Source organism: Nelusetta ayraudi, unplaced genomic scaffold (assembly GCF_046127955.1).
Source record: "Nelusetta ayraudi isolate G7.1 ecotype Tasmania unplaced genomic scaffold, CSIRO-AGI_Nayr_v1 ptg000052l, whole genome shotgun sequence".
In the NCBI taxonomy this organism is placed as follows: Eukaryota; Metazoa; Chordata; class Actinopteri; order Tetraodontiformes; family Monacanthidae; genus Nelusetta; species Nelusetta ayraudi.
The window spans coordinates 3,052,501-3,079,669 of NW_027466102.1; the positions used below are offsets into that span (position 1 = coordinate 3,052,501).

Below are 27,169 nucleotides of genomic sequence, written 5' to 3' on the forward strand. Positions count from 1 at the left end.
TTGATGCGCATGCAAAAATAAATCCAGTCTTGCTTCAAGGTTCTTTTTTATTTACTTTATTCTTTATCACATTGACCTCCGACGCTCACCCCACCGCACCAAGCCATCCGAGGCGCACAGGTGAATGTCATTAAATAGCATTGTGGCTACACCCCACAGTGACACACACACCCCCTACCCAGGTGTAGGTAGAAGAAGTGCGCTCACAAATATAAACATTAGAAACTCACGGCTAGGGATGGGCGGTATGGACTAAAAGTTTTATCACAATCATTTCTGGCATTTATTGCGATAACGATAAAAGTAACGATAAAAAACATAAAACAATTGAACTCCATGTTTTGGGATTTTTTTTTTTTTTTTTGAAACTGCATATATTACTGCATATATGCGTTACCCGCATACGTGCGTTACCTGCACGTAATTACGTCATCAACAGGAGTTTATCGTTATTACCGCGAGATGACATTCTTACCGCGGTGAATTGTATGACGATGTAACGCAAACGCTGATATATCGCCCATCCCTACTCACGGCTCCTCCATCACGTGAGCAACATGCGTTAATGTGCGATAAAATAATTGTCGGCGTTTATAAATAAATGAGTTAACGAGATAATAACGCGTTAACTTGCCCAGCCCGAGTGAAAATAAATTACTATTAACAATTATGTCTGTGCAAGCCCTGCACACAATATACAAAGTTGTGCCACAACTCACAAAGTGCTGAACTAAGGTGCTCTTTCTGCTATACAACAAATAGCAATAAAAGTAAAACATACAAAAATAATTGTTTGACAGATTTTTAAACTCAGTTAATTTTTTTTCTCCTCTCCTGTTTTTTTCAGGTGAGCTGTGTGCGCCGGAGCTGTGCGATGTTCTCACAACATTCCCAATGATGAAAATGTGATTGAAGCAATAACAGGTGTGTCTCAAAGATGAGATAATCTCTCAATCTCTCTCGAACGTGAGTCAGTGTGGGGATGTACAACCAGGTGTTTAGCACTTTCACTTCTTACTCACTACAGATTGTGATTTGGTGTCTGCAACGTCAGCATTGATACAGCAGCTGGAGTTGTTCTCAAGAATTTGAAACCTTGATGTCTATCGCTCGCAAAAGGAGGTTGTCAAGTCGGATATGTTCTCACTGAGTGAAATCTTTATTGAGCGATAGGTGGTAATGATGGCAGAAAAATGTAACATCACAGCAAAACTCAACATTATCATAAATCTAGTGCCGCAAAACAAAACTTAAATAGCTGGTATTTTATTAGAATAACTTTGTAACGGAAGCTTTCTCAAGCATCTTTTTAGACAAATCATGATTTGTGTGTGAAATATTTAATTTTACATTTTTGCTTTTAAGAGGAACTGGGGCATAGAAATATTGCTGTTTTTTGCAGTTTATTCCTGCATGTCCCACTGTCCAAACATACTTCTGTTCTTGCTCTTGATCTTCCTCTTAATTTCTGTTTTTATTTTTAAATTGCTAGAGGACATCTCAACCACGGTATTACTGTACTGTCACTTTCAGTTTGTACGATTTCCCCAGTTCCATGTACTCCACAGTACCAGGTGGAGTGGACAGACTCACCCCACCCACTCGCTGTCCCATGACTCTTTTGTGATTGCCTGGCGTAGGGAAATATGTACTGTCGACAGCTTTTGCAATTTTACACATCAGAGAAGGAGACAACGCCGGCAGACTTCAGAGCAACCCAAAAAAAAAGCCCCTTTTCACAATTCAGTGAGCTCTGCTGGGAGAGGGAGAAACAGCAAAGTGCGTTTATCTTTCCACACAATTTCAGCTTTACTTTGAAAGGCCCTGCCCCAAAACTCAACATTTTGGACCGTCTGCTCCCCGGCTGCTATCAAACAGAATAATGTTTGATTTTTTTTTCTTCCCCACCCAACCGCTGGTTATCTTTCTTCTTTCTTTGCCTGTCAGAGTTTCGTGTCTACATTTAAGTCAAGCTGAGATGAGGAAGCTGGTAGTCCAGCATTCAAAAATACTGGGTTAATACGGGTTAAATGTTTGATGCAAAAGACATTTAATTCAGCTAAAACTAAAAACAAGTATGTATGAAGGGCACTTCCAACAATCGTCAACAATTGTTTTAAAAACCACATTAAATCAGGGCTAAATCACTGTTTCTGTGGTTTCAGTCAGTTTACTGCATAGCCGTTTGCTTAAATACACTTGCATCCATAAAGTGTGTGCGATGATTGTGTGTTCAAACAGTGAACAAAAACATTTTTTTCCCTCTAGATTTTTCTCTCAAAGCTAGCGGAATCCTCTGTGAACCAGATATGAGAATATCTGTCAGAACCCTTTTCTATTCTTTTTTTTTTTTTTTTTTTGAAGTTGTGAGAATTTTTAGAATATGAGCAAGGTGGTTGTCTCTTCCCACCAGAAGGTCAAGTTGAGGCTATTGTCCTGCCTGGGCAAGCTGTAACAGGTGAGACGTGAGACGTGATCCAACCCTCGAGGCCGAGCGTTCCCTTGAACAGACACCAAACTGGTAAAAAAAAAAAAAAAGAAAAAAAAATGTCACGAAGCCTGGGAAAAATAACCGAGCCTGGGAAAATATTGACGCAACGTTTTGTTTTCTGGGTGCTTTGTTGTACCTGTGCAGGTGTGTGCCGGTGAGCAATACCTGAGTCATAAACCTGTTCTCTTTTTTTTTTTTAATGTTTTGGTCACGGGACCTCGTGTATTACCTGCATTGACTTGACTCCTGATTTAGTGGTAACAATAATAATAATAATAATGATGATGAAAGAAGCCTTACATGTGTATAAATGCATGTGCAGCCACAGCCACACCCCAGTGTTTTGTCACACCAAGGGTTTGTCAAGAGTAAAGCCAGCATGTCTTACATTTTGATCATTTGTTTTAATTATTATTATTATTTTTTTTATAACTCTGAACCACAGCAATTCACCAAATGTTCCTTTTAACAACTCCCCCTGTATAACTGTTTTTTTCTTTCTTTTTTTGGTTGTAAAAACCCTTCAGACATGATGAGACTTGACTCACCGGTCGATGTGATAGTCCCGCCTGTGTGTCATCCTCAAGGACGTACAATCATTGTCAAGGGTTTTGAAAAAAATATGACTTCACCATATCTGACACGGGGCTCAATCTCTCCTGTGCTACTCATTAAATATTGGAACGTCACCATGTAGAATTAAACAGCATTTTTACTTTCATTCTAAACACAAACTGTCCGTGCTAGAACTCAGGTTTGCTATTATAGCTGTGAGAATCTTGCATTTTACACAAAGAAAACTAATTTTCTGAGTCATAGTTAGACTAAAAAAGTTGTGGGTGAAGGTCTAAAGTACTAAGAAAGGCAGAAAGATTGGATGGATGTTATGGGAACTGAAATGTGGTGAATATCCTTTTACTTTCTCCCATGAACCGTGTCACATATTGGAAAAATTAATTGCGGCTTGTAGTTCACTTCTGCTGGAGCACTTGCACTTTTTTCTTTCTTCTTCTTCTCTCTCTATATTTTCTCCCCAGGAGATTAATAGTGCTGCTATTAGTTGGTGTTTTTTTATTTTTTTATTTTATGAATCACAGGTCTTAAAATGAAAAGACACATTTTTCTACAAGACAAATGACAGCAGAACACTTAATATCTCAACCATTGTATACAAATATCCAGATTGCTGTTATTCTTTGTAGTTCTCATAATGGAGAAAATAAATGAAAACAGAGGCCTTTCTGTCTAGCTACATTTAAGCTACATTTAAAAACATGTGTGCACTCTGCCACATTTTCTTTGCACTGTTCCTTTTGTCACTGTCTCATTTGATTATTTAGTGGCAGCGTCTCTTTGTCATTAAGTTATGAAACCTGTTTGCGCTTCGATGTTCAGTCTTCTGACTCACTGTTGTCTGGATCAGATAAATGCTCCGAGCCCTTACTGACTCACCTGCATTACCTTAGAACAGCCATGGACCGAAGAGCATTAGGCAAACCGATAGGGAAAAAAAAAAAAAAAAAAAAAAATTATATATGTGTATATGTATATATATATACATATATATATATATATATATATATATATATATATACATATATATGTATATATATGTTTATTATATATATATATGTATATGTATATATATATGTATATGTGTATATATAATTCATAATAAATATAAGTTGGGAGTAGCAAGAAAGTAAGTAAGTGAGTAAACAGCGGTTTGCATTTCATGTCCTCAGGTTTGCCTCGAGGACCAAAAGTGATTTTACGACTACTTTATTAGTTTCATTGGATCCCCATTTGCTCGGCTTTGTGGGGTGTCAGACAAGTTGGGTAATTTATTGAAATATGTGAGGGAATGCACAGGGACTTTTACATCCTCAACCCATATGTTTTGTGATCTTATATTACCTTTTCTCACTATTCCTATGTTTTGTTTTGCTTTTTTTTAATAGAAAACTAGTTCCAGCTGTGCGCAGCCAGTCACTGATTCAGGTCCAGCTGCTGCTGCAGTCATGAGAATACTCCAAATAGTTGTGCACTGTTTCCCTCAAAAGCTGATTTAAGAGTGTAGATTGATGTGCATTCTTATTATTGTCATTATTGATACAAGTTTTTTTGTTGTTGTTTTTTTTTAAGCTGGGTGTGATGTGAAAATCACTTTCAAAGACTTCCACAACCTATTGCATCAACACATTCCAGCTTTAGACAGCAAAGCAAACTTTTTAAAAGTCGGGGAGCCAAAATTCCGCATTCCACATTCCTTACTCCTAATTAGCAGCTTGCTATTCCATTTTTTTTGTCTCTCAAAAGGCATTCTCGCTCTTTGTGGGGAAGTGAGAAAAACCCAACAAATTGTTCACGGTTTGGGTTTTGTCTTTGTAATTGAAAAATCTGTTTTTTACTTTTAAAGGTCGCCATTGTTTTTTTGTAATTTTCTGAGGCTTCTGATTAGGCCTTCCACTCACCACTTTTACAAGGGCTATAAAAAGTAAGAGTTTATGTCTACAAGATGTGCTAGTTTTTTTTTTTTAGAAGTTTAACAAGCTGGAAATGGAAGACAACTCCTTTGAGGAGCTTCATCCATATTCATGCTTTCTGGGTTGCACAATTCATAAATTTCTTTGAGGATGAATTGAAATTGTCATATTATAATGCACCAGAGATGATTGTACGTCCATTCCAATAATAGACCAGTCATGATGACGCAACTGCGTCTGTGATTTCAGATTATCTTGGAAAGTTGTCAGAGAAGGTTGGAAGTTTTGCAGTCTGTAGTCTTAAAAGCCACAAGTATTTTTAGAATTCCTCCACAAGTCAATACATCTCCACTTTGTCTGCCCCTACCTCTCTAACTGGTTACTTGTTGGGCGACGTTTGTTAACTATTCTTAGGGTCCGTTTGAGGTGTGTCTTTGTGGAAGTGAACCAAACCATCTGAAGAAGTAAAGCGTTGTATCCCACTCGTATCCGGAGCACATGGAAGGGGATGATGTGTGTGAACCAGACCTTAGCAGCCTGTTTATAGCGCATCAAAACTTCTCTGCACCAACCCTTGTGAGAAGTCCATCTCAAAATAAATACAAAAAATGTTTCCTGAGTCAGACGTACATTCTTTTCCCTGTAACGTTGCTGTGACAAGGATAATACTACAAAAATGATGAATATATTTTTCCTTTTTTCGTTCTTAAAACTTCAATCTTGTTGGCCTTACAAATAAACAAATGATGTGGCTTCTAGGCTAGGATGTGATGGGCTTGAAACAGACCTAACTGAAGACCTCACAGTGTGAATACGTCATCTTGAGTTGAGGGGGAAAAAAAAAAGGTGATTGTTCTTTTCTTTCTCCACCACACGTGTGCTGTAGATTGAAAAGGCCATGTACAAGCCCTCATCTCCCTGGTGATAAGTGTGTACTGTCAAGGATAGTTATGGCAGTGTTAGTGATGGACTAGGAGCTTGCTAATTTGGCCCAGTTTGAAAGAAATAGATTCTGTATTTTCTTTTTTTTTTTTCTTTTTTTTTTTTTAGCGTATTCTTCTACCAAGCAAGGCCTTCAAGGGTGATTCTGAATTGTGTGGGTTGCTTCTGTCATTAAGAATTAAATCCTGATTGATCTGTTTTCAAATATCACTAAAATATAAGAATAAATAACCTATAAGTAGCATAAAAGAATTCAAATTGGGAAGGCATGACAAACAAGTAGTGTGTGTTTGAAAGCAAAACAAATGTAGTTTCATTAAATTCATTTTCTTCTTTCCTGCCTCCTGCCTCCCCCTTTTTTTCCTCTCCACCTTCCCTAAGTCTCCCTTTGCACTATTTTTCTCAGTTGCTGAGTTGGAGCCACGCAGTCGGATTTGAGTGCTCCTCTAACATGGTTGCAATGCAAACCGCATTGGACAGGCTCCAGTGGTGAAATTTCATTGTCGCCGCACAACTGCTCATCTTGTTCCGTCACTGTAAAGGTCTGAGCTGTTGAAATTTCTAAAATTTGCTGCCATTCTGGGGTTTTAACATCGTCTGTTGATCAATCTGTGTTCAGACCAACTGACGCGGTCCCTTTCTTTACGCTCCCCGCAGCGGCACCAGATGTTGAGTAAGACTCATCTCTCAACTCCAGAGGCCATTATGTTGACCTTCTAATCTAAACCTATCAGCAGCCTGTCCCCTCCCATCTCCCTTCCCTGACTTCCTGTCCCGTCTCAGCATGACCAGTCTGAAGCGTTCTCAAACGGAGCGCTCGGTAGGGGGCTCGGTGCCGGCCACGGATGAATTCTACACCCGCCGCTTGCGCTTGCCCAACGGCGGCGCACCGCCACCCCGCAGTGAGAGCGCCCACATCTCCTCGTCCTCCACCACCGGCACGAACCCCGGCGTCCCCAAGATGGGGGTACGGGCTCGTGTGGCTGATTGGCCTCCACGGAAAGATGGGGGAGGAGGGGGTGTGTGGCATATCACTGTGGAAACGGACTCACCCAGCTCTACCAATACCACCAGCTCTTCAGGGTCGGGGAGTGGCGACAGGGAGAGGCTCGGAGGGGGCGGGAGCGGGGCAGGAAGCGGTGGTGGTACTGGTAGCGGTGGCGGTGGAGGGGGGACGGTGTCGGCCGTCCAAGCCCACAGCAATCTGTCTGCCAAGCTGGGCCACCTGATAAGCCCGCAGGACTCGTCCATGCTGCGCAACATTCACAACACGCTCAAGAACAAGATGCAAAGCAAGGGCAAGGACAACCGCTTCTTGTCGCCCGACGGCTACCTGGGATCGCCCCGCAAGGGCATGAGGCGCATCCGGCAGCGCAGCAACAGCGACATCACCATCAGCGAGCTGGACGCCGATGGCAACGAAGGCTGGTCCTTCTCCGGGTGGACGCCCATGCACCGCGAGTATGGCAGCACCTCGTCCATCGACAAACACGGCGTGTCGGGGGAGAGCTTCTTTGACATGCTGAAGGGTTACCAGTCGTCGGAGGCCCCTGACCAGCGGAGCCCTGCTCCCGAGAGGCTAACGGAGCTTCTCACCGTGGCCCCGATAAAACAGGCTGCCCTGGACCTGCCGGACGGTCCTCTGGGCCCAGTCAGAGGCAGCCCCGCCAGTCGGCTGAAGGAAAGGGAGAAGCACTTGAAGAGGAGGTCCAAGTCGGAGACGGGCGGAGAGTCGATATTCCGCAAATTGCGGAGCGTGAAGGTGGAGGGCGACACGTCGAGGGCCGGCTCGGACGCGGAAGACGGGGGCAAAGGGGACGACGGCGGCCCGGCTCCCAAACCTTGGATGTGCCAGAAGGGCTTCTCCCATTTTGACGTCCAGTCCGTACTCTTTGACCTCAACGAGGTAGTCCACAGTCGGCAATCTGGATCCAAGCGCAAGAACACCACCACGGGCGCGTCGGCTGCCGCCGCTGCCTCGGCCTCAGCCACGTCCTCCCTCTCTTCAAACCAGAGTGGGCTCTACGGTTCTCCCTGCGGCTCGCAGGAGGAGCTGAGCAAGGAAGGAGCGGGCGGGCACGGTACCAACCCTGCCTTGGACCCTGGCGATGACAAAAGCAATGAGCTAGTTCTCAGCTGCCCTTGTTTCAGAAATGAGATCGGTGGTGAGGGCGAGAGAAACATCTCTCCTGCCAAACAGGTAATTTTGCCCAAGAATTAAAAAAACAGCAACATGAAAAGTGGTGTAAACCTACTTATTTTGAGGATCGCAAACTTATACTGCGTGTTATTGACTTCCGTTCTTCAGCAGGGCAGCATAGGCAGCGGTGGGAGCTCGAGCAGTTCCTCGGGTAACACCGAGGAAGGACCCCTGGATGCCATGCTCACATCTCATTTCACCAATGCTGGTGTGGCGGTGCTGGAGGCCCCCAAAGATGGGCAAAGCCAACACTCCGACAGGTCCAAGCGATACATTGTGGAACATGTCGACCTCGGAGCCTATTACTACCGGAAGTACTTCTACCTCAGAGGTGAGCAAAAGTATGGAAGTATTGTACAGATCAGTTGCCCTCGACGTATGACGTTCACATTGACCAGTGCACGTTTTAGTAATCTCGAGTTACCAAATACCCAAATACAGATTAATTTTGACACATAATTGTGGCAGTTGGATGTTTTTGGCTCTGTAACTAAGCAACAGCCAGGAAGTGATGAGTACTTTACAAAGCGTTTGACTCCACTACATTCTGATATTTATTTGTCTCTCCAATACTTCTTATTATAAAGTAGATTGCTGCTGTCTAAAAATTACGCTTTGCCGATCAGTGTCCAAGCAGAGATAAAAGAAATATGGAAAATCTGCACTTTTCTATTAAAAAAAAATCAAACATTGCTTTTCTGTAAAACATTTCTACTTCATTCACATTAAATGTCTTTAACAGTACCTATCTATATCCCACTCTCATGAAGCTACATTTTATTTGGTTGCGATCATGACCTATCACGATCACTTAAAGGCAGGACTAATCCTCTGCCTGTAAACAATACAAAATATAAACCAAAAATAAAACTACATCCTGCTTTAAAATTCCTCCCCTGTTTTCCCTAGAACACTGGAATTACCTGGGTGTGGACGAGAACCTGGGCCCGGTTGCAGTGAGTCTGAGGAGGGAGAAGTTGGACGAACACAAAGAGAGTGGTCAGCAGTACAACTACAGGGTCATCTTCAGGACCAGTGAGGTAAGCATGGAGAGAAAAAAGAGACAATAACTTTAAGCTAGCTCCATTTGATGTTTTCTTTAAGAGAATGCCTTGTTGTTCAGCAGCACTAAGAGATGTTGCTGGAAACATTAAGATTGAACTTCCTGTTGGGGCTAATATATAAGCACCTTAACCAGTTAGGTTTACAGCCTGCCTATTGGTTTGACTATAAATGTCAAAAGCATCTGGCAACTAAGGAAATACAAATTTCCATAGTTGCCCGATGCTGTCATGACCTTCAAGGCCCCTCTTTCCACGACTCGCCCCCGGTCCCATTACTGCCCAGTGCGTCTCATTTCAAATGTACCCCTGCTATTATCAATTCACAATGCTCAATTTGCAGTTTGACTGCCAGTCTTCTGCTGTGAATCCCTTGTCGCAGCGCCGCCATTTACTTCTATAGGCACACTGGAGCCGGAGAGCCATGTCCTCATTCTGAACGCCCACCCACCATCTTTTCAGTCTTCATCTGTGAAGGACTGAGCTGTGCCATTTCGCAGCTAAACGAGACTAAAATAGCGCCAAAGGTATTTGAGTAGAGGGGGAAAAGCGTTGCTCTCCTATTGAAACGCAACATGAGTAATAGCCCTCCAATCTCTTGGGATGACGCACAACCCACTGTGCCGTGTTTTCCTGCATTTTCATCCCCACTCTTGCCTCTCTTCCCTCTCTCCCTCTCTCCCGTCTCTCCCTCTCGCTCTCTCTCTCTCTATCTCTCTCTGTCGTCTGTAATTGCTATTTTCAGAGCAGGAGGCTGGACAGGTGTGTGTGTGCGTGCGTGAGTGCGCGCGCACCTGTGTGGGAGTGAGTGGGATGTTTTCATGTTTAACAAGGATGTCCACTAAGAACAGCTATTGTCATCTGTGTGAGAATGTTTTTTTTTCCTTCCCTTTTAACCTTGAGGATGTTGCTAACCTCCCTGGACCGACCGTACTCTTTGAACATGAAGCGCAAAAAATGATAGAGTAATTCTTTCGATGCTTCTTACCATAGAGATCCAGTGCATGGCCTAGTCCAGTCACATATTCATAACCTGATCCTACTACAAATCCACTTATTTATTTATGGATGTCCTCTTGAAGTGTGTGCTAGCTACAGGGCCCTGTACAGCGGAAACACCCATGTGCATTCTTTGACTTTTTCCTCTCACGCTCCGAAGCAGCAACAATGTTTATGTCCAACTTTTTAAGGAAATAGTTTTAATTGGTCTCGATTAGTCTGGTGCTTTCTGTATGCTGTGCAACCTCAACCCTAACACAAAAAGGTTACCAGAACCTCTTTTCGAGAATTTTGCGAGTAAATTGTGCATGCAGTTGATGCAGCTAAATTACAATCTGATGAAACCAATCCAGATGTTTCCAGTAAATGCACTTTGAAATAAATTGTTTTTTTTTAATTGTAAGAGGCAAATTATTTGTACAAAACTACTGAACCTAACAGTCAATAAATCTCATTACAAGATTCAGAGTTCTTGAAGAGCCCTCAATTAAGCTTTGCACACCCCCTCATCAAGCAGCCAAATCGGAGCACGCTAGCAGGATAGCTAGTTTTCTGCCAGCTCCTTGCACTGTACAAACTCTCTGCAGTACATCAACGTAATTAAAGGGAGCCACTAGTTTCCACAGGTCGTTAGAAAACTGACATCTCGGCATTCTGTGTTGTTCTCTCTTTTGAACAACGACAGTTGTCATAATCCTTAAACCCCCCCCTCCTTTTTTCTGTTCTCTTTCTTTCCCCATCTGCTTGTGCTGCGTTACAGCTCAATACCCTCAGGGGCTCCATCCTGGAAGATGCAGTGCCTTCCACATCCAAGCACGGTCTAGCACGTGGCCTGCCGCTCAAAGAGGTTCTAGAATACCTAGTGCCTGAGCTCAATGTGCACTGCCTGCGTCTGGCACTCAACACACCCAAGGTCACGGACCAGCTGATGAAGCTGGATGAACAGGGGGTAAGGAGACTTCTTGAGCACATCTATTTGGCCTGTGTGACTTTGATTACGTGCATTGTTTGGCTCAAAATGCAAGAATCTCTTTTCTGAATGAGCCCATTCAACCCATCAGGTGTGCAAACCTTAAAAAAAAACATTCTTCTTCTAGGATTATCTAAATGACATCAAAGTCATTTTGCATTGATTTTATTGATTTAGATGTCTCAAAAGTTTAATTTGCCATTTAACTCGCAAATAGCAAATTTATGTTTGGAAAAACTCCTTGACCTACCTGCGCACCAACGTCTTGACCTTCAAAAGGAGAACATTACACAACAGGTTGTTTGATACATGTGCTCCCATGATGCAATCATGAAAAGTGCCACCTCAGAAAATGTCAACGTGATTTATCTGGGAAATGGCATCATGATCCCTGCGGAACAGCCCAATGTGTTTATGCTTGAAATGTCACCCTACATTTTTGCCTTAGATGTTGATATTGTTACTTACTGTGTGTGTGTGTTTTTTCTCTACCGGAAATATCGTCGGGCCATAGTTGAGTTTCCAGCGGAAAGTGGGGATAATGTACTGCATGGCGGGCCAGAGCAGCGAGGAGGAAATGTACAACAATGAATCGGCCGGGCCTGCGCTGGAGGAGTTTCTTCATCTTCTGGGAGAGAGGGTTCGACTGAAAGGATTCTCCAAATACCGAGCACAGCTGGATACAAAGAGTAAGAACAAGGGCACAGAGGTGGCAAAAGTATTTACATTCTGTACTTATGTTCAAGTATGCATATTTCTGTAAAAAAAAAAAAAAAAATACTCTGGTGAAATTGAAAGTACTGATTTCAGGTTCTGAAATTTACTCGAGAAAAAAAAAAGAAAAAGGAAAAAAAAAGGTTTTTCGTAGGTCAGCCATTATTGGATGTTTACACTTTTAACAGCGTAAACAATAATCAATCTTATTTTCTGCGTTTTTATTTTTCTCTCCTCTGAAAACGGACTGAACTGTGGCCCCAAAGCCGAGTTACTCTATAATGTGATCCATTTTTATATTTGACTACACAGCAGCAGAGTTTAAATAGCTTCACTGCAGGCAATTACAACTACAATAAATTTGAGGCGTATTACTTTGAACAGAATTTGGGTCTGTTAAACACAAAAGTAACTTTCACGTTTTCCAAAGTGAAAAAAGTATAAAGTGCAGATATTTGTGGACAAATGTCGGGAGTGTTTTCAGAGAAAAATACTCAAGTAAAGTACATATACATGAAAAATCTACAAATGCACAGTAAGAAAGTATTTGTCTGCAATTGCAGTAAAAAATAAGCAAACTCTTTGCTTCTTCACAGTCCAGCGAATACGTAAACTGCATCACATAAGCATAAATGATGATAAACTCAAAATGTAGAAATCTAGTGGTTCTACACGTTCGAGTAGTTTTTGCAAACAGCAGTGCAAGCCCTCTGGTTAAAACTAATAGAATAACAGTCAGATAATTGTTTTGGGAAATGGATTTCCTTTGCGTTCGTCTCCTCTCTACTGCTTCCGACTACATCATCCGTATTGCCCCGCCACCGGCTCGTCTGCTGTCTGTTGGGCCCTGGTGGCTGATACGCAACTCCATACCGTCCTTTTCAACAAAACTGATGGTTAGAGTCAAGCGAGGTCGCGTATCGGCTTTTAAGTGCTTTGTTGCTACTTTGCGTCCACAGCACAGTAATAGACTGTGGAGGTGGTTATTAAATATGGCGGCTCTCTTTGGAGCTGGAAGCAGCAGTCAATTGAATGTTTTTTTTTTTTTGTTTTGTTTTTTGTTTTTTTCTTCATCAGACAAGTACAAAATTCTGAGAACTTTGTGACTAGTGACCGGTGTCTTGGAACTTCATTGATCTATTTTATGGTCCTGAGGATATTCATTAAGTGTCTGTTTCTCCCTCAGCTGACTCAACGGGAACTCACTCCTTGTTCACCACTTACAAGGATTATGAAATCATGTTCCACGTGTCCACCATGCTGCCCTACACGCCCAACAACAAGCAACAGGTATGATCTATTTAAAGTACCACCTCCCACCAGTTTCAACCGCGTCTGCCCCGTCTTTCTCCCCCGTCTCATCGTCTCCCACCCTTGTGCCTCCCCAGCTACTGAGGAAGCGGCACATTGGGAACGACATTGTGACCATTGTGTTCCAAGAACCCGGGGCACTCCCCTTCACCCCCAAAAACATCCGCTCCCACTTCCAGCACGTCTTTGTCGTCGTGCGCGCTCACAGCCCGTGCTCAGACAGCAGCTCCTACAGGTGAGTTGAAAAAAAGACGAGAACGTGAAAACATTACTCTGCACCGTGACTGTTGACCGCTGGCTGAGACACAAAGTCACTGGCAGGGAAGTGCGTGAGTCTGCACGTGACTGGAATGGAGAAAATAAAACCTTAGACAATATTGGAACACTTCTAAGCAGAGGGTGAATCAGCCTTTTTAAATGCAACAGTGCCAAAAAGCAAGTGCACTTAATTCAGAACTTTAACCAACTCCAATGCTGCCAATGACAAAGTCGCGTTTTATCCCAATAAAGTGACACTCTTTGAACATGAAACCTGTGCGGTATCATGCCATGACAAGCGGGCACAGCGGATGGGTTTGAAAAGGCCGAGGTGAATTGATGAACTGAGTCGCGTGAATCGCTCAGCGTAAGCGCTGAAACAATATCCCTCCTCTTCCGTCGCCTCCGAGCACTGCGTACCCCTCGCCGCAGCTGGAGTTTCATCTCTCCACCACAGAGTAGGCAGTGAGAGTCCACTCCACAGCTCACGATGTGTGCCGCGCTGTCACAGGTGTGTCATGTGCAATACAAAGTGCCTGTCCAGCGTCAATCCCAAAAAAAGAAACATGGCTTTGTTGTCAAGGGCATTTTTTCCTCTGTTCATGGTTCTCTGACTTCTAATTAAATTTTCCGCTATTACGACTTCTCTGATTTCACTCCTGCAGTAATAGCTGCTTTAATTACAGTTCGAACACATTTAATAAATTCCTTATCTCCCTACATGGGGCTTCATTGTTATTGTGAAACAGAACTTGCATACACACACACAGCCGCAGTGGCTGGGAAATTCTCTCGGTTAGTTACTATTTAAATTCATTTAAATTGAGGATATTTTTCCAAAACAAGCCTTATTCCTATTCTCTCCTTTGGTGTTATTCACATAATTTGATCTTGTGTGTTGTTTTGTTTTGAGGAAGGTGTCACATGAAAGTTTACAGTCTTTTATATTTATAGGCGGCTTTTAGATGGTAAATGCAATGTCAGTGTTTTTAAGATGCCACGCTAGGTCTTCAGCTTTTTAAAATTCTTCATAGAAAGAGAAAGAAACTTAACTTCTGGCGCCTTTTCTATTTTTGAACAGTCAAAGGAAAGAATTTTTACATATGTTTTTCCTCATTACTATTGAAAAATACGTGGCCCAGCCTGTAGGATGGAGAATCACAGAAAGGGAAAGACCATATTCTAAACAGTGCCACCGTCTGTGTCAGTTCTCCTTCTAAAGTGTCACTTAATCTCACAATATGACTGTGCTCATGATGTTACTTGAAATGTGTATCATTAGTTCATGAAAACTCAAAAGTTTTTTTTATATTTTTAACAAAACAAAAATTCCATGTGCACGATTGGTTCCATTCCATTTCAGTTCATCCGATAAACACAACTACTTTGATGTAAAGAAGTCTTAATAGTTGCAATAGAATGTTTTTATTTGTTGTTTTCATATAGCATACACAATATCAGTCTTTCAGTACAGTTCTATTGTTCTGCCTATTTTCTCAAAAGTACACTATTACATCTATGCAAAACCACAATGCTAACCTAAATACCGCCGAGCATAACTTGACAAAACATAATATATGTACCTTTCTTGCACCCACACTTGTACCTAAAGAACACCTCTAAGCCATGCGCTCCAATAGGTATCGACTTCTTCCTTTTCTTGCCTTGGCTCGGTGGGCAGCAGGTCGTGGATACTGGAAGAGCTGAGCTACCCACACACTAGATATTTATAAGACCACAAATCACTGGCACCGCAGGAATGCGCTCTTTCATTTTTCACTGCAAAAAAACAAAAAAACAAAAAAAAAAACTCCTGCCCTGCGGATCACAGCAGTCACATAGTCCAAGCATCTGCAACGTGTCACCTTTAGAATTGTTTCCCTCTTCGTTTGGCTTTGCCTTTGGTCCCCTTTTCCTAATGAATTAACACGTTTGTTCTCGTTCCGTTTAAACGTTTTTTGTGATCCCGGTGCTTCTTCTGCCCTCACCTCATCTTCTCATCTCTCCCGTCTGTTCTGCATGAGTCACGTGTCAGGATGGCTGTTTAGATCTGCTGTAATAGTGTAGTGTAACTGTAATAGTGCCAGTGCTCTTATGTAATTCTCTCAATAGTTTGTACAGGACAAATTGATAAAAGCTGTACCTCCAGCAGGCATCAAAACGAAATCAAGCGTGTTCCTCGAGTCGCATTAGCGCCTCTATTCTCCCTTCACATATTATTTGATCTGTTTTTTCACAGCGGCTCCCCTCGCCCTGTTTTAGTCCTCAGTGACTCCTGAGAAAACTGTCTTGCCTTTAGCTGCCTTGTACAAAAATATCTTCTTCCAGTGGTCAGAGTAAACCCAAACAGTGCATTTACAGGCCCAGGGAAACAAAACAATAAAGTGTAGCTTGTCTCAGATCTGAGGGGAAACTTCCCAGACGTACAAAGTATAATAAATAATAAATAAATAATGAAATTCCTCACTTTACTACTGCTGCTCAGTTTCATTTATAAGTTCTCAATTTAAGCATGCATTATTTTTTAATAATAATGACTTAAATACATAAATTGGAAAATGGGTGTAAAAAAACAAACAGTTCATCATACATTTAAAACAGCTGTTTTGAGTTTGTTCTCAACTTTGATTAGTTTATAATCAAACGTGAAGGATGTGAGTTTGTGAGGCAAGGAAGTAGTCAAAACACATTTTTACACACTTTGTTGCTGAATGTTGGGTATCTTGCATATTTTACACTGTATCACAAAGAAACAAAGCACAACATTTAATCAGCAGTATAAAAGATTTTTTAATATGAAGCGGATACTTCAGTGCCAAGATGGCTTTTATCGAACTAAGAATATGATTAACTGGCCATGAACATGAAGCTTCAGGACATGTGCAGGGCCACACAAGTCTAGATAAAAGCAGGGAAAATTTAAACTTTAGAGAACGTCGGCATGAGTTATCAGAAGTGATCTTAAGAGGAGGCGTTCCAGCACATTCACTCTTTTTAGGGTTATGTAATGCTAAATCATCAGTCGGCAGCCATTGAATGCTCACATTTTTTCCCTCAGAACATTATAGACAGCAATCTCCCTCTTTTAAATGCATTTTTGAATATCTTACGTGTGTCGTCGGTACAAAATAGAATAGAGGTATACTTTGTTGTCAAATCCAGTTCTGCAGGGCAATAGACATTAGAATAACAGTAGAAGCCAATAGAATCCATAAGTACTCCTGACACTGTGGTATATATGGACCCTATGTAGGCACTCAGTCCAATAAAACAATAACCTTCTCACGACTGAGTGCTCAAGGACTTTTCATATATATACATATATTTTTTACATTCTTCTCCACTTTATAACTTGCACATATGCCACGTGGGAAGTGTGAGGGCATTTCATTGTATGAAAATCCACCACCAGCACCAGGCTCTGTAAGCTTTATTTTCACTCTCCTCTCTTATGTCCCCCTCTGACACAAACAAGAAAGGCGAGAAAAGCAGCGTTGGCTATTTGACGGCCCTCGTACTTGAGCGCCACGGATAAACTGGCTGGGGCCAGATTTCTCGGAGGTATTTTTAAAAAATACGTGGGTGACATATTGCCTTTAGATGCTTATTAGACAAAGCGACTAATTCTGTCGCCGACGTTTGAGTGCTTGTGCACGCCAGCGGGGCTGCGTGTGGGATGGAACCTTCGACTCCCGTCGCTCGCGTCAGCCGGTAATTATTGCTCGAGAGAGGCTCTGCGATTGAGCCCAAGCGGCCGCTCGTGGGCCAGGTGGAGGACAGGTGACACGTGCGCATGCAAATATAGCATCTTAGAGGAAGCCGTGTTCGCAGAATTTTAATCGGACCGCCCGGTTTCAGTGATTGTCCGCACCAAAGAGAGATGCCTTTATAAGACATTAAAAAACATGACATAGATGTTCACAATCATGTCTGACAACTTATGTCAATGTTCATAAAGGATTGTAATGATTATAGCATGATGATTATAAAGCGGTGTATCTAATGTTTTATCAGCTCATCAGTCATAATGTTTTATACCTCCACGGCAAGTGACAGTGAAGTTCTGGATGGTGATATATTGTGATATACTGCATTTAAGAGGATGACTTTGTGAGCTCAAAGTAAAGTGTCACTTTGCCATGGTGGAATAAAACATTATCAATGTTGAGTTTATAAAATATTATATCCACCGCTTATAATCATTTATGAACAATGACATAAGTTGTCATTAGGGATGACTTTCTGTGGACTAAAAATGTTATCACAATAATTTCTGGCATTTATTGTGATAACGATAAAAGTGAAGATATAAAATATAAAACAATTCAGCTCCAATCTTTTGGGATATTTTTGAAACCGCACATTTTCGAAACCACACTCGGAAAAAAAACGCGTTTACACGAAGCCGTATAAAAGAAAGAAAGAAAGAAAAGGGAAACAAAGAGATGTAGTACCTATGCCCGGCCTGGTGTGGCGCCGCAAGTTTACTCCCTGAAGGCGGAAGAAGAAGAAGAAGAACGCCTGCAGCACACCGTAGAAGCAGTAGCCCGCTAAAAACAAGCGCCACAGAGAACAGAAAGAAAGATCGCTTGTGAAAAGACGGTGTGGATAAACGACAGAATTAGAGAAACTTTAGAACACAAAGCGTGAAAAGGTCCATGCTAAAATTGACTCGGAGTCGTGCCAGTGAAAATTTTGATAACATTTTTGCCTTTCCTACCTCAACATGCCGGTCCGCCGACCCAAAAGAAAATAAATAAAAAGTAAAACAGGATGTTTGCAAATCGTTTTCGTGGTGTCTATTTTCACTTTGCACACAATCCACGATCGATTCTCGAGCACGGTGGGTGCGCTATCAGCCCCGTGCTTGTTACTGTGCTTACACATGAGCTGCCAGCAGCAAGTGCGTTACCCGCACGTAATTACGTCATCAACAGGAGTTTATCGTTATTACCGCGAGATGACATTCTTACCGCGGTGAATTTTTTTGACGATATATCGCCCATCCGTATCATGTATGAGAACTTGTCATGCATGGGGTTGCCACCCGTCCCGTTTTTCCCAGAATTGTTCTCTTTTTTTCACCACCTGTCCCGGGGAAAATAAAATCTCTCCCGGGACACAATTTGTCCCGTTTTTTAGGGAAAATGACAAAACAAAAATCAATTGATTTCCGTCTGTGGTCTACTCCCGTAAAATACGCGATTGTCCCATATTTGGCAACTAAAACACCTGTCCCGTAATGAGCTGATCCGGGACACACTTCACTTTGTCCCGTATATTTCGGGGACACCTCCCCCCCGTCGACAGCCTTGAGACCCCCCCCCCCCCGAGAAGTCCCGGATTTGAAACTCTAGGAGGTGGCAACCCTAGTCATGCATGATTATGAACACTGATGACATGTTTTATAGACATGTTTCTACGCATTATACCTACATACCTATATACAATAGACCTTCATAGAAAGTGTTAGCAAAAATTCCACCTAAAGACAAAACAAGTACAAATAAGAAATAGAACAAACTTCTTTTTGAACATGCTATTGCGTTGGTGCAGTGTGTGTTTGCCAACTGTCCACAAAACTGGATAATTTCCAGTCTACTGGTTTTTGGTCCTTTTTGGAGCTGGATTTCCTTTCTGTGCTGTCAGGAATTTCTTGGGCCTCTGGAGGTGATTTAGATAGCAGTCACTCCTCATCCTCAATCCTTAGCTCCCCTTCTTCCCTTTCCTCTGCGTGGTGGTTCAGCTGAATTCCTGACATACCAGACATGGCAAACAAACTCGTATGGTCAGAGACTTTAATGAAGCACGTGGAGACAAGAGAAAAAAAAGTGGGGAGACGCACATAGGCACAACTTCCTTAATGATGAACTGTATTATTTGATAACCGTGATGATAAAAGGAAAACTTGAAGTTGTTTTTTTTTGAAAATGCATTAGATTTTTTTTTTTAAAAACTCTCAAAATATAGCTCTCTAAAAGAACATACAGTTGTTGAGCTGATAGTTTATTTTTGCTCTTCAGCAAAGAAGAAAAAAGCCCGTACCATTTCCTTCCTACCGCAGTTCCAGTGTAAATTACTGAGGCGTTCTGAGAGTGTAGCAATGTCACGGAGTGCTGGCCATGAAAAGAGTGTGTTTTCCCAGCTATTGTAGTACGATTACATCATCGCTAAACCATTCCAGAGGGAGAGATGGATGGATGTGAAATTTGACATGAATGGTCCCGATTCTTGTAGTTGCAGTGTAGAAAATCAAACCATTGCCCCCTTTTTCATGTTGTCACAGTCAAGATCGGCATAAATCCGAAGTAAAGTATGTTGTATGATGTACATTGTGACAACTATGACATTTCTTTTTTTGTTTTAACACTTGGATAAGCAAACAGCCTGTCACAACCTGAATGCAAAGTCCATGAATGAAAATTACATTTAGAATAGATTTATGTGGGGCAAATATCAGAATCTATATAGATGGCATCCAAAGTTGTTTCAGATAAGGGGAAGTGTACACAATCTCAGGGGAAAATGGCATGTAAGCACCAACACAAGAACACATGGCATATCAGTGAAAGAAGTCTGTGGAACACCCGTACGTAAGACGTTGAAACATGTACATCACTAAGTACAGTAGGTTCAAACAAATGTACAGAAACATTTTGGTGATTTTCTTCTGTTTTTGTCTTCTGCATGCTTTTTAATTTTTATTAACTGTGTCCTACATTGCTATCTATCTATCTATCTATCTATCTATCTATCTATCTATCTATCTATCAACCTGTTCAAATAAAATAAATGAAATGAAATGAAACAACAGTAAAAACGTTGTACGTGACAATTAGAATCAGTGATCTGCAGTGGAGTAACTCCTCTTGAATCTTTAGCTTTCATTTTCACACTCCCCCCCCCACCCCCCCCACCTGCCACATTTTATTCACCCCGCTCTCCTCCTCCGCTCGCAGCGTGGCCGTCACGCGCTCCAAAGACATGCCCTCCTTCGGCCCCCCCATCCCAGAGGGCGTGACCTTCCCCAAGTCCTCCGTGTTCCGGGACTTCCTGCTGGCCAAGGTGGTCAACGCCGAGAACGCCGCGCACAAGTCGCACAAGTTCCGCGCCATGGCCACGCGCACCCGCCAAGAGTACCTGCGCGACCTGGCCGAGCGCCACACCACCAGCACGCCCATCGACCCCTCGGGCAAGTTCCCCTTCATCTCGCTGGCCCACAAGAAGAAGGAGAAGAGCCGGCCGTACGCCGGCGCCGAGCAGCGCAGCCCGGGCGCCGTCACCTGGCTGGTGCACGTCGAGGACCACAGCTCCGGCAGCGGGGGCGGCGAGCTGGAGTGCCTCCTGGCCGTGTCCAACGATTTCCTGGTCCTGGTGGACCAGGAGGTCAAGGCCGTGGTGTTCAACTGCGCCACCAAGGACGTGATTGGCTGGCAGCTGAGCAGCCCCGTCTCCCTGCGGGTCTTCTACGAGCGCGGCGACAGCATCTCGCTCAGGAGCGTCACCAGCAACACAGAGGATTTCAAGGAGGTGGTCAAACGTCTGGAGGTTTGTTTGTTTATTCACAGTCCATCTACCATATACCATATATATGGTATATATGGTATATATTTTATGAGCCACGCCACAGTTTTTGTGGCACACAACCAACTAAAAATATTGTAAAATTACACTTTTCAGCCTAATAATGAGAATATCGTCTCTTAATTTGGAGAGTGGAGATTGTGCTAAAGGCCCGCGGCCCGCTACGGTATGACCCTCGGACCTGGAGATTGGGGACCCCTGCCCTAAACTACAAACAAAAGTTTAGGCTCACTCCCTCATTTCTACATTGAACTCCATTATAATGTATTTTATGAAGTGATGATCTTGAATGCTATACAATCATTGCGAGTGCAAGATATTCAGTCAAGGTGTGCTCAACAAGTATGGGAATTTAAATGTCTAATTCAAACTGGTTGAGAGAAGTGTGCAAAATTCTGTGTGAACAACTGAAAAGTTTTTAAAGAGCCTAAAATATAAACCATAATGCTTTGTTTACTTTTTATGTTTTAGCGCACAAAGCTGAGTGTGATTATAATATAAAGCTGTGTTTCAGGAATGTTTACATTTTTCAAGCAACTTTAAAGCATTCGCCTTGTGTAATTATAGCCGTGTATTGCACACTGATATTCATTCTGTAAAATCCCATTCAGACATTTAGACATTCAAGGCAGCAACTGTCAAAGCCATCCCATATTGTTTTCAGCACTTCTTTATTGATTTTCCTGCACTGGTAATATTCTGACAGCGTTCCAGTAGATCATTTTATGAAGCTGGTTGTAAGAGAGTTCAATGCAGAAATGAGTCAGTGACCCCAAACCTTCGAGCGGTTTGGTTGGGATGGATGGTGAGGATAGAATATAGAATAGATAAAGTGATTGGCAAAAGTTCACGTGAAGTTGAGGTAACACAGCAAAGTCGTATCCATGTTGATGGATCTGGAAAAAACAATTTCACACATACGTAATACATAAAGACAACATTTCTAAAAAGGCAACATTTTATTAGATATTGCGCATAGGTTTGAAGGACATTAAATGTCAGTTTCCTTTTGAAGTTTGAGGTAGAGGGCAGAAGGATGGCGGACACACACACACACACACACACACACACACACACACACACACACACACACACACACACACACACACACACACACAGACGCACTGTGACCAGTAAGTTCCATTACATACATTTGCTTTCCTTATCTGAGTCTGACATTTATTTATGGGTCCTTACAACTGCACACTTGAGATTCAATTAAGTCCGTTGCCGCGTGTTTACTCACTCACAGGACCTGACGTGATGCGGTGTGTTAGGTGTCCACCAGGATGATAGTCAGGCCCCTCGGGCAAAAACGGGCAGTGTGGCGAATGTCTTGTCGGCGCGCGGCGGTGACTAACCTTCATTCACGCGCCGCAGACGAGTGCCAAGATATCCAAATCAATGGAGTTTAAAATGCCTTTGTCTTGCATTGATTGACCGGGCCCACTCAAGCCTCTTCACTCTCTCTGCTATTTATTGCGGGCTGCCAAAAGTGACAGCGTTTATTTTTATAATTTTTTTTTTTATCAAAATGTTTTTTTTTAGTTTTTTTAGTTTTTTTTGCATCCTCAAGCCAAAAGTGATGCCTCATTACTGCTCTCAGCTTATTGGGGGGAGTTACCGAGGCACCTCTGGACGACTGCACTTCTAACGGCTCCCTAACACCTACACAAACAGCCAAGTGAAGCGGTGCGATCTCTTCCTTTAGCTGTTTCCATGGAAACTGCCGAGGCCAAAGCGGGAGGGGGGTGCGAGGGGGTGGGGGGGGGAGAAAGGTGTTGTCTTACGTAATCAGCGGCGCTTCAGAATACATTCAATTCCCCAGCCTTTTCCCACCCTGCGTGTGTGTGTGTGTGTGCGTGCGTGCACGTTTATCATGTATTTATGTAACCTGGATCTTTGATATGCACAAATGCGCGCTGTTTAGTATCTGAACACACACGCATGGCGCACCGTCGCTCCTTGTCTGAGTTGAGAGCAAAAGGGGGAAAAAAGCACTTTCATCGTTGCTTCTTATGCGTCTGATGTTCACGTTCTGCAACTCTGAACCAGGAAGACGGAGGGAAATGGGCATCTCCCCATTCCGCTCTCTTTCTCTCTTTTTCTCTCACGCATGCACACGCACGCACGCACTTCCTTTGGTCCTTTCCCCCTTGTTTGCTCAATATCGCTCCATTTTCCTTGCACTCTATTCGCCGCCCACGCACACTTTCAGAGGCATCAGAGAACATTATAACAATTCCGATCAGGTGCCAGTGCGCAGCTTGATTCATTCCCTTTTCCTCATGATTTGGCTGCTCTGGAGCTATGTCTTTTTTTTTTTTTTTTTTACGATTATTTAAAAATCTTTTATATCCTGTTATGAAAAGCAGCCCTGAAGCAATCCGTAGTTGTAATGGGCAGATAGAAGTAAAGAGATAAGTTGCACATTTGAGGACGGAACCCTTTTTCAAAATGAGGACTTTTGCAGCGTACTGATGGTCAGGCACTTGCGTCCAATTGTATATCTGCTTTAATTAATAATAATAATGATACATTTAACTAAAAAAAAAAATGCTCTTCAGAATACTTGAATAACTGCTCAGCGGTATCTTTCCATGGAAAACGAACACTTCAAGAGTCACAGCAGGAGGCTCCTACTCCGTCTCCTCAGTGGGCATTGTGGGAGTATGCACGCTGTAACACAGTCACACACAGTTTGCTGTTTTGCCTTTCCAAATAAACTATTACGCTGAAATATATAATTTGTCACACTTTTCCTCCTCTTTGTGCTTTTAAAATGCTTTTGTTCTTCTTCTTCTCATCGTCTCTGTGTTTCACCAACTCTCCCCTCATGTCCAGCTCCTAACAAAGGGCTGCGAGACGACGGAGATGACGCTCCGGCGAAATGGCCTGGGTCAGCTCGGCTTCCACGTGAACTACGAGGGCATCGTGGCCGAGGTATCCGTCCGGTGCTCTTCTCCGTATGCTTGTCGGCTTGTCGTTTAATCGAACACGGCTTTGTAGTTTGCCGTGGTGGAGCTCTTCTAAGTGTTTTACTCCCTAGCAAAGTTAACTAGTGTGAATGAAACATTGTATCTAACGTAACTGTCTCATCATTGAATATCAGTCATAATCAATATATATTGATTAGGATCAATATATATCATATATTGATCATATATATATGATATCATATATCACATATATTGTATATATGATATATATGATATATATATATATATATGTATATGTATATGTATATGATTTCATATATATCATATATGATATATATGATATACGTATATATATATATATATGATATTATATATATCATATATATGATATACGCACATATAAACACCAATCATGGTGTTTGACACTTCAATTTCGCGTCAATTTAGCATTTAGAATTGTTCTAGCATGTAGACACTCGTACATTAAAGATGATTTTAAATCCTTCACCCTGATGGCGATTGAATGCTAATGTTTTTTGCACTCGCGTCACGCTTCTCCTGTTCTAATGCTGCCCAACTTTGTTCTCCTCAGGTGGAGCCCTACGGTTACGCCTGGCAGGCAGGCCTCCGCCAGGGGAGCCGACTGGTTGAGATCTGCAAGGTGGCCGTGGCCACGCTGACCCACGAGCAGATGATCGACCTCCTGCGGACGTCAGTGGCTGTGCGCGTCGTCATCATCCCCCCTCACGACGACGCCACCCCTCGCAGGTGGGCGCCGAGGACTTGTTCATGTGTTCATTGCATGCTTTTTGTGTATATATATATATTTGTATATTACTTGTATATCTTATTTTGTATGTGTGTGTGTGTGTGTGTGTGTGTGTGTGTGTGAATCTAGTATGAGAACAATCCATGATGGGATGTAGTGCCAGTTGTGCACTACTTTTAGTGATGTATTGTGGCATACTTTGAGTCGACTATTTGGTGAATAGCGATGTTCACTCACAATTTGGACTGCACTAAAGTAAGGGGGCGATTTTGGCTCCAGCCTTGGTGATGTCATCATTCTTATGTCATCAGCATGTAACCAGTGAGCGCATCCTCTCGTCCCTCGGCCGTTCTCGTGAAGTAACCCACTGGTGAAGCCCCTCAGCTCACTAGTGACCCTCCGTCTGCAGGGGTTGCTCCGAGCTCTACCGGATGCCGGTGTCCGAGTACAAAGGGAGCAGCACCGACAGCGGCTCCTTCGAGTACAAGTTCCCCTTCCGCAGCAACAACAACAAGTGGCAGCGGACGTCCAGCAGCCCCCAGCAGTCGCTGACCGCCTCGCCGCAGCCGCACACCCCCAACCGGGCCATCAGCCTGGGCAGCTCCGTGGGGAAGACGCTGTCCGCCGAGAGGCTGGAGAGGGGCGCCGTCATCCCGCGCAGCGTCAGCAGCGACGGTCGACCCCTGGACACCAAGAGGTCAGACGGGATATTTATTTTTAAAGCCACCAGGTCCAGGTTGACTTCCCACTCTGGAATAAAAGAATCAATTTAGATTCAAGTTTCAAGAATTTTATTTGTCACATGCTCATGCTGGATGTGCAGTGAAATGACAAAAGTGGCAATGCTTAAAAGAGATGATTCTCTATAAAAAAAAATAAATCTGAAATAGCCCATATACCATTGGTTTTCAACTGAATTTGCAACCCACATTTATAACATAACGTTTAAAACGCTAGCTCACTTTCTATCATGTCGAGTAAAGAAGTTATTGAAATTATTGAATTGAATTGCGTGTCCTGTAAAATAAATGCCCAATTTTTTTTTCTAAAAATATATATACTGTATATTTTAAAATCTCTGTAAAAAAGGAAAAGAAAGGGAAACTGCCCACAAAGCAGTGACCCAATCAAAACAGCTCCACAACCCACTTTTGGGTCGCGACCCACCAGTTGAGAAACGCTGCTATATCCAACCAATTTTTTTTTAAAAAAACAAAAGAAACACATAATTCACAAAGGCCCGTCAAAAAAATATGTGGAGAGTGTACAGGATCGTAAAAGTCTCTGAAAGTATGCAAGATGTGTCGGCATGTTTTGTGCAGTAGAGGGGCAGTGTGTGAGGTTGGGTGGGGGCCGTGGTAATGGCCAGGGGGAAGAAACTCAGTTTCTTGCCTGACAACAGCAGCTTCTTTAAGCCCCCCCCCCCCCCCAAAAAAAAAACAAACAAACAAAAAAAAAAAAAACACGTTTATTTTCATCTGTTAAATGAGCCGAAAAATGATCAAGAAATGCGTCCGGGGAAGAGCGTCTGAAGAACATTCTGCCGTGTTCGGCGAGCTTCCTGCACGTTCTCTGTTCCCCGCGCACACCCTGCAGAATCCGTGCGGCGTGATTGTTGTGTTTCATACGTGCGTGTCTGGATGCAGGATGTCTCCCGGCAGCGAGAGCTACAGCCTGGCCTCCTCCTTGGCGCTGGGTCGCTCCCCCCACAACCGCAGCTCACCCAGCAACCTCTCCTGCTCCAGCGACGCCTCTGGAAGCTCCGCTCACTGGAGACAGAAGTCCATGCCCGAGCAGTAAGAGAGACCCAGCAAATCTCATTATTTAAGAACAATAATAGGCCTCGAGGCTTTAATTCTCTTTCTTTCATTTTTTTTTTGATGACTAATAAGGGAAATGCTTTGGAAATAGTTTTTTTTTTTTTTTAAAACCTTCCTACTATCGAAAATTAATATCTGTTCTCTAAATCTTGGGTGCGTGAATGTGCTCACCTCTGCATTTGTGAACCGCTGAAACATGCGGCTCAGCCGATAGGAGGGCTAACTGTCCTCTGTGCTCGCCTGCCCCGTTCACCAGGTTTGTGGGCAGCCGCCACTCGCCAATGCTCTCCGAGAGGCGAGAGGTGATGGCGGACAGCGGTTCCGGCGGGAAGTCGGCTCCCAACTGGTCGAGGATGGAAGAAGGCGGAGGGACTGAGAGAGGCTCCACAGGTGCGCCTGACTCTGTGTTGTTTACACTGGGAGGTTTTTGAAAGTGCTTCCAACTTTTTGGCACTTTTTGGTCCGTCAGCGGCACTTTTGTCACTCAAAAAATTTTCCCGTCGTTGTTGACGAGACAACAATATCAATAGACAAAGGAAAATGCATCAGGTTGTTGAACGATGGGGAACGAGGGGCGTTATTCAGGTTTTTGCTTTTGTGCGGTGATTGACAGTTTCTGCTTGAA

At 43.0% G+C, this 27,169-nt stretch overlaps 1 protein-coding gene across 8 annotated transcripts in view; it reads left to right on the forward strand.

Annotated features, from left to right (window-relative positions):
* The window catches only part of sipa1l1 (signal-induced proliferation-associated 1 like 1), a 65,424-nt gene that overhangs the window by 27,495 nt on the left and 10,760 nt on the right, over positions 1-27,169 (forward strand). For 4 of the 8 annotated variants that reach the window (XM_076037554.1, XM_076037548.1, XM_076037552.1 and 1 more), the window contains exons 2-16: positions 848-924; positions 6,301-6,461; positions 6,577-8,119; positions 8,228-8,450; positions 9,029-9,159; positions 10,940-11,128; positions 11,664-11,838; positions 13,050-13,153; positions 13,252-13,409; positions 20,392-20,980; positions 23,861-23,959; positions 24,548-24,723; positions 25,134-25,421; positions 26,371-26,520; positions 26,801-26,934. In XM_076037554.1, the coding sequence (XP_075893669.1) occupies positions 6,704-8,119; positions 8,228-8,450; positions 9,029-9,159; positions 10,940-11,128; positions 11,664-11,838; positions 13,050-13,153; positions 13,252-13,409; positions 20,392-20,980; positions 23,861-23,959; positions 24,548-24,723; positions 25,134-25,421; positions 26,371-26,520; positions 26,801-26,934 (3,832 nt within the window). In that variant the 5' untranslated portion in view covers positions 848-924; positions 6,301-6,461; positions 6,577-6,703. Of the gene's footprint in view, positions 1-847; positions 925-3,268; positions 3,395-6,300; positions 6,462-6,576; positions 8,120-8,227; positions 8,451-9,028; positions 9,160-10,939; positions 11,129-11,663; positions 11,839-13,049; positions 13,154-13,251; positions 13,410-20,391; positions 20,981-23,860; positions 23,960-24,547; positions 24,724-25,133; positions 25,422-26,370; positions 26,521-26,800; positions 26,935-27,169 lie in introns of those variants that run through there. The other 4 variants (XM_076037555.1, XM_076037553.1, XM_076037551.1 and 1 more) reach the window with 3 other exon arrangements.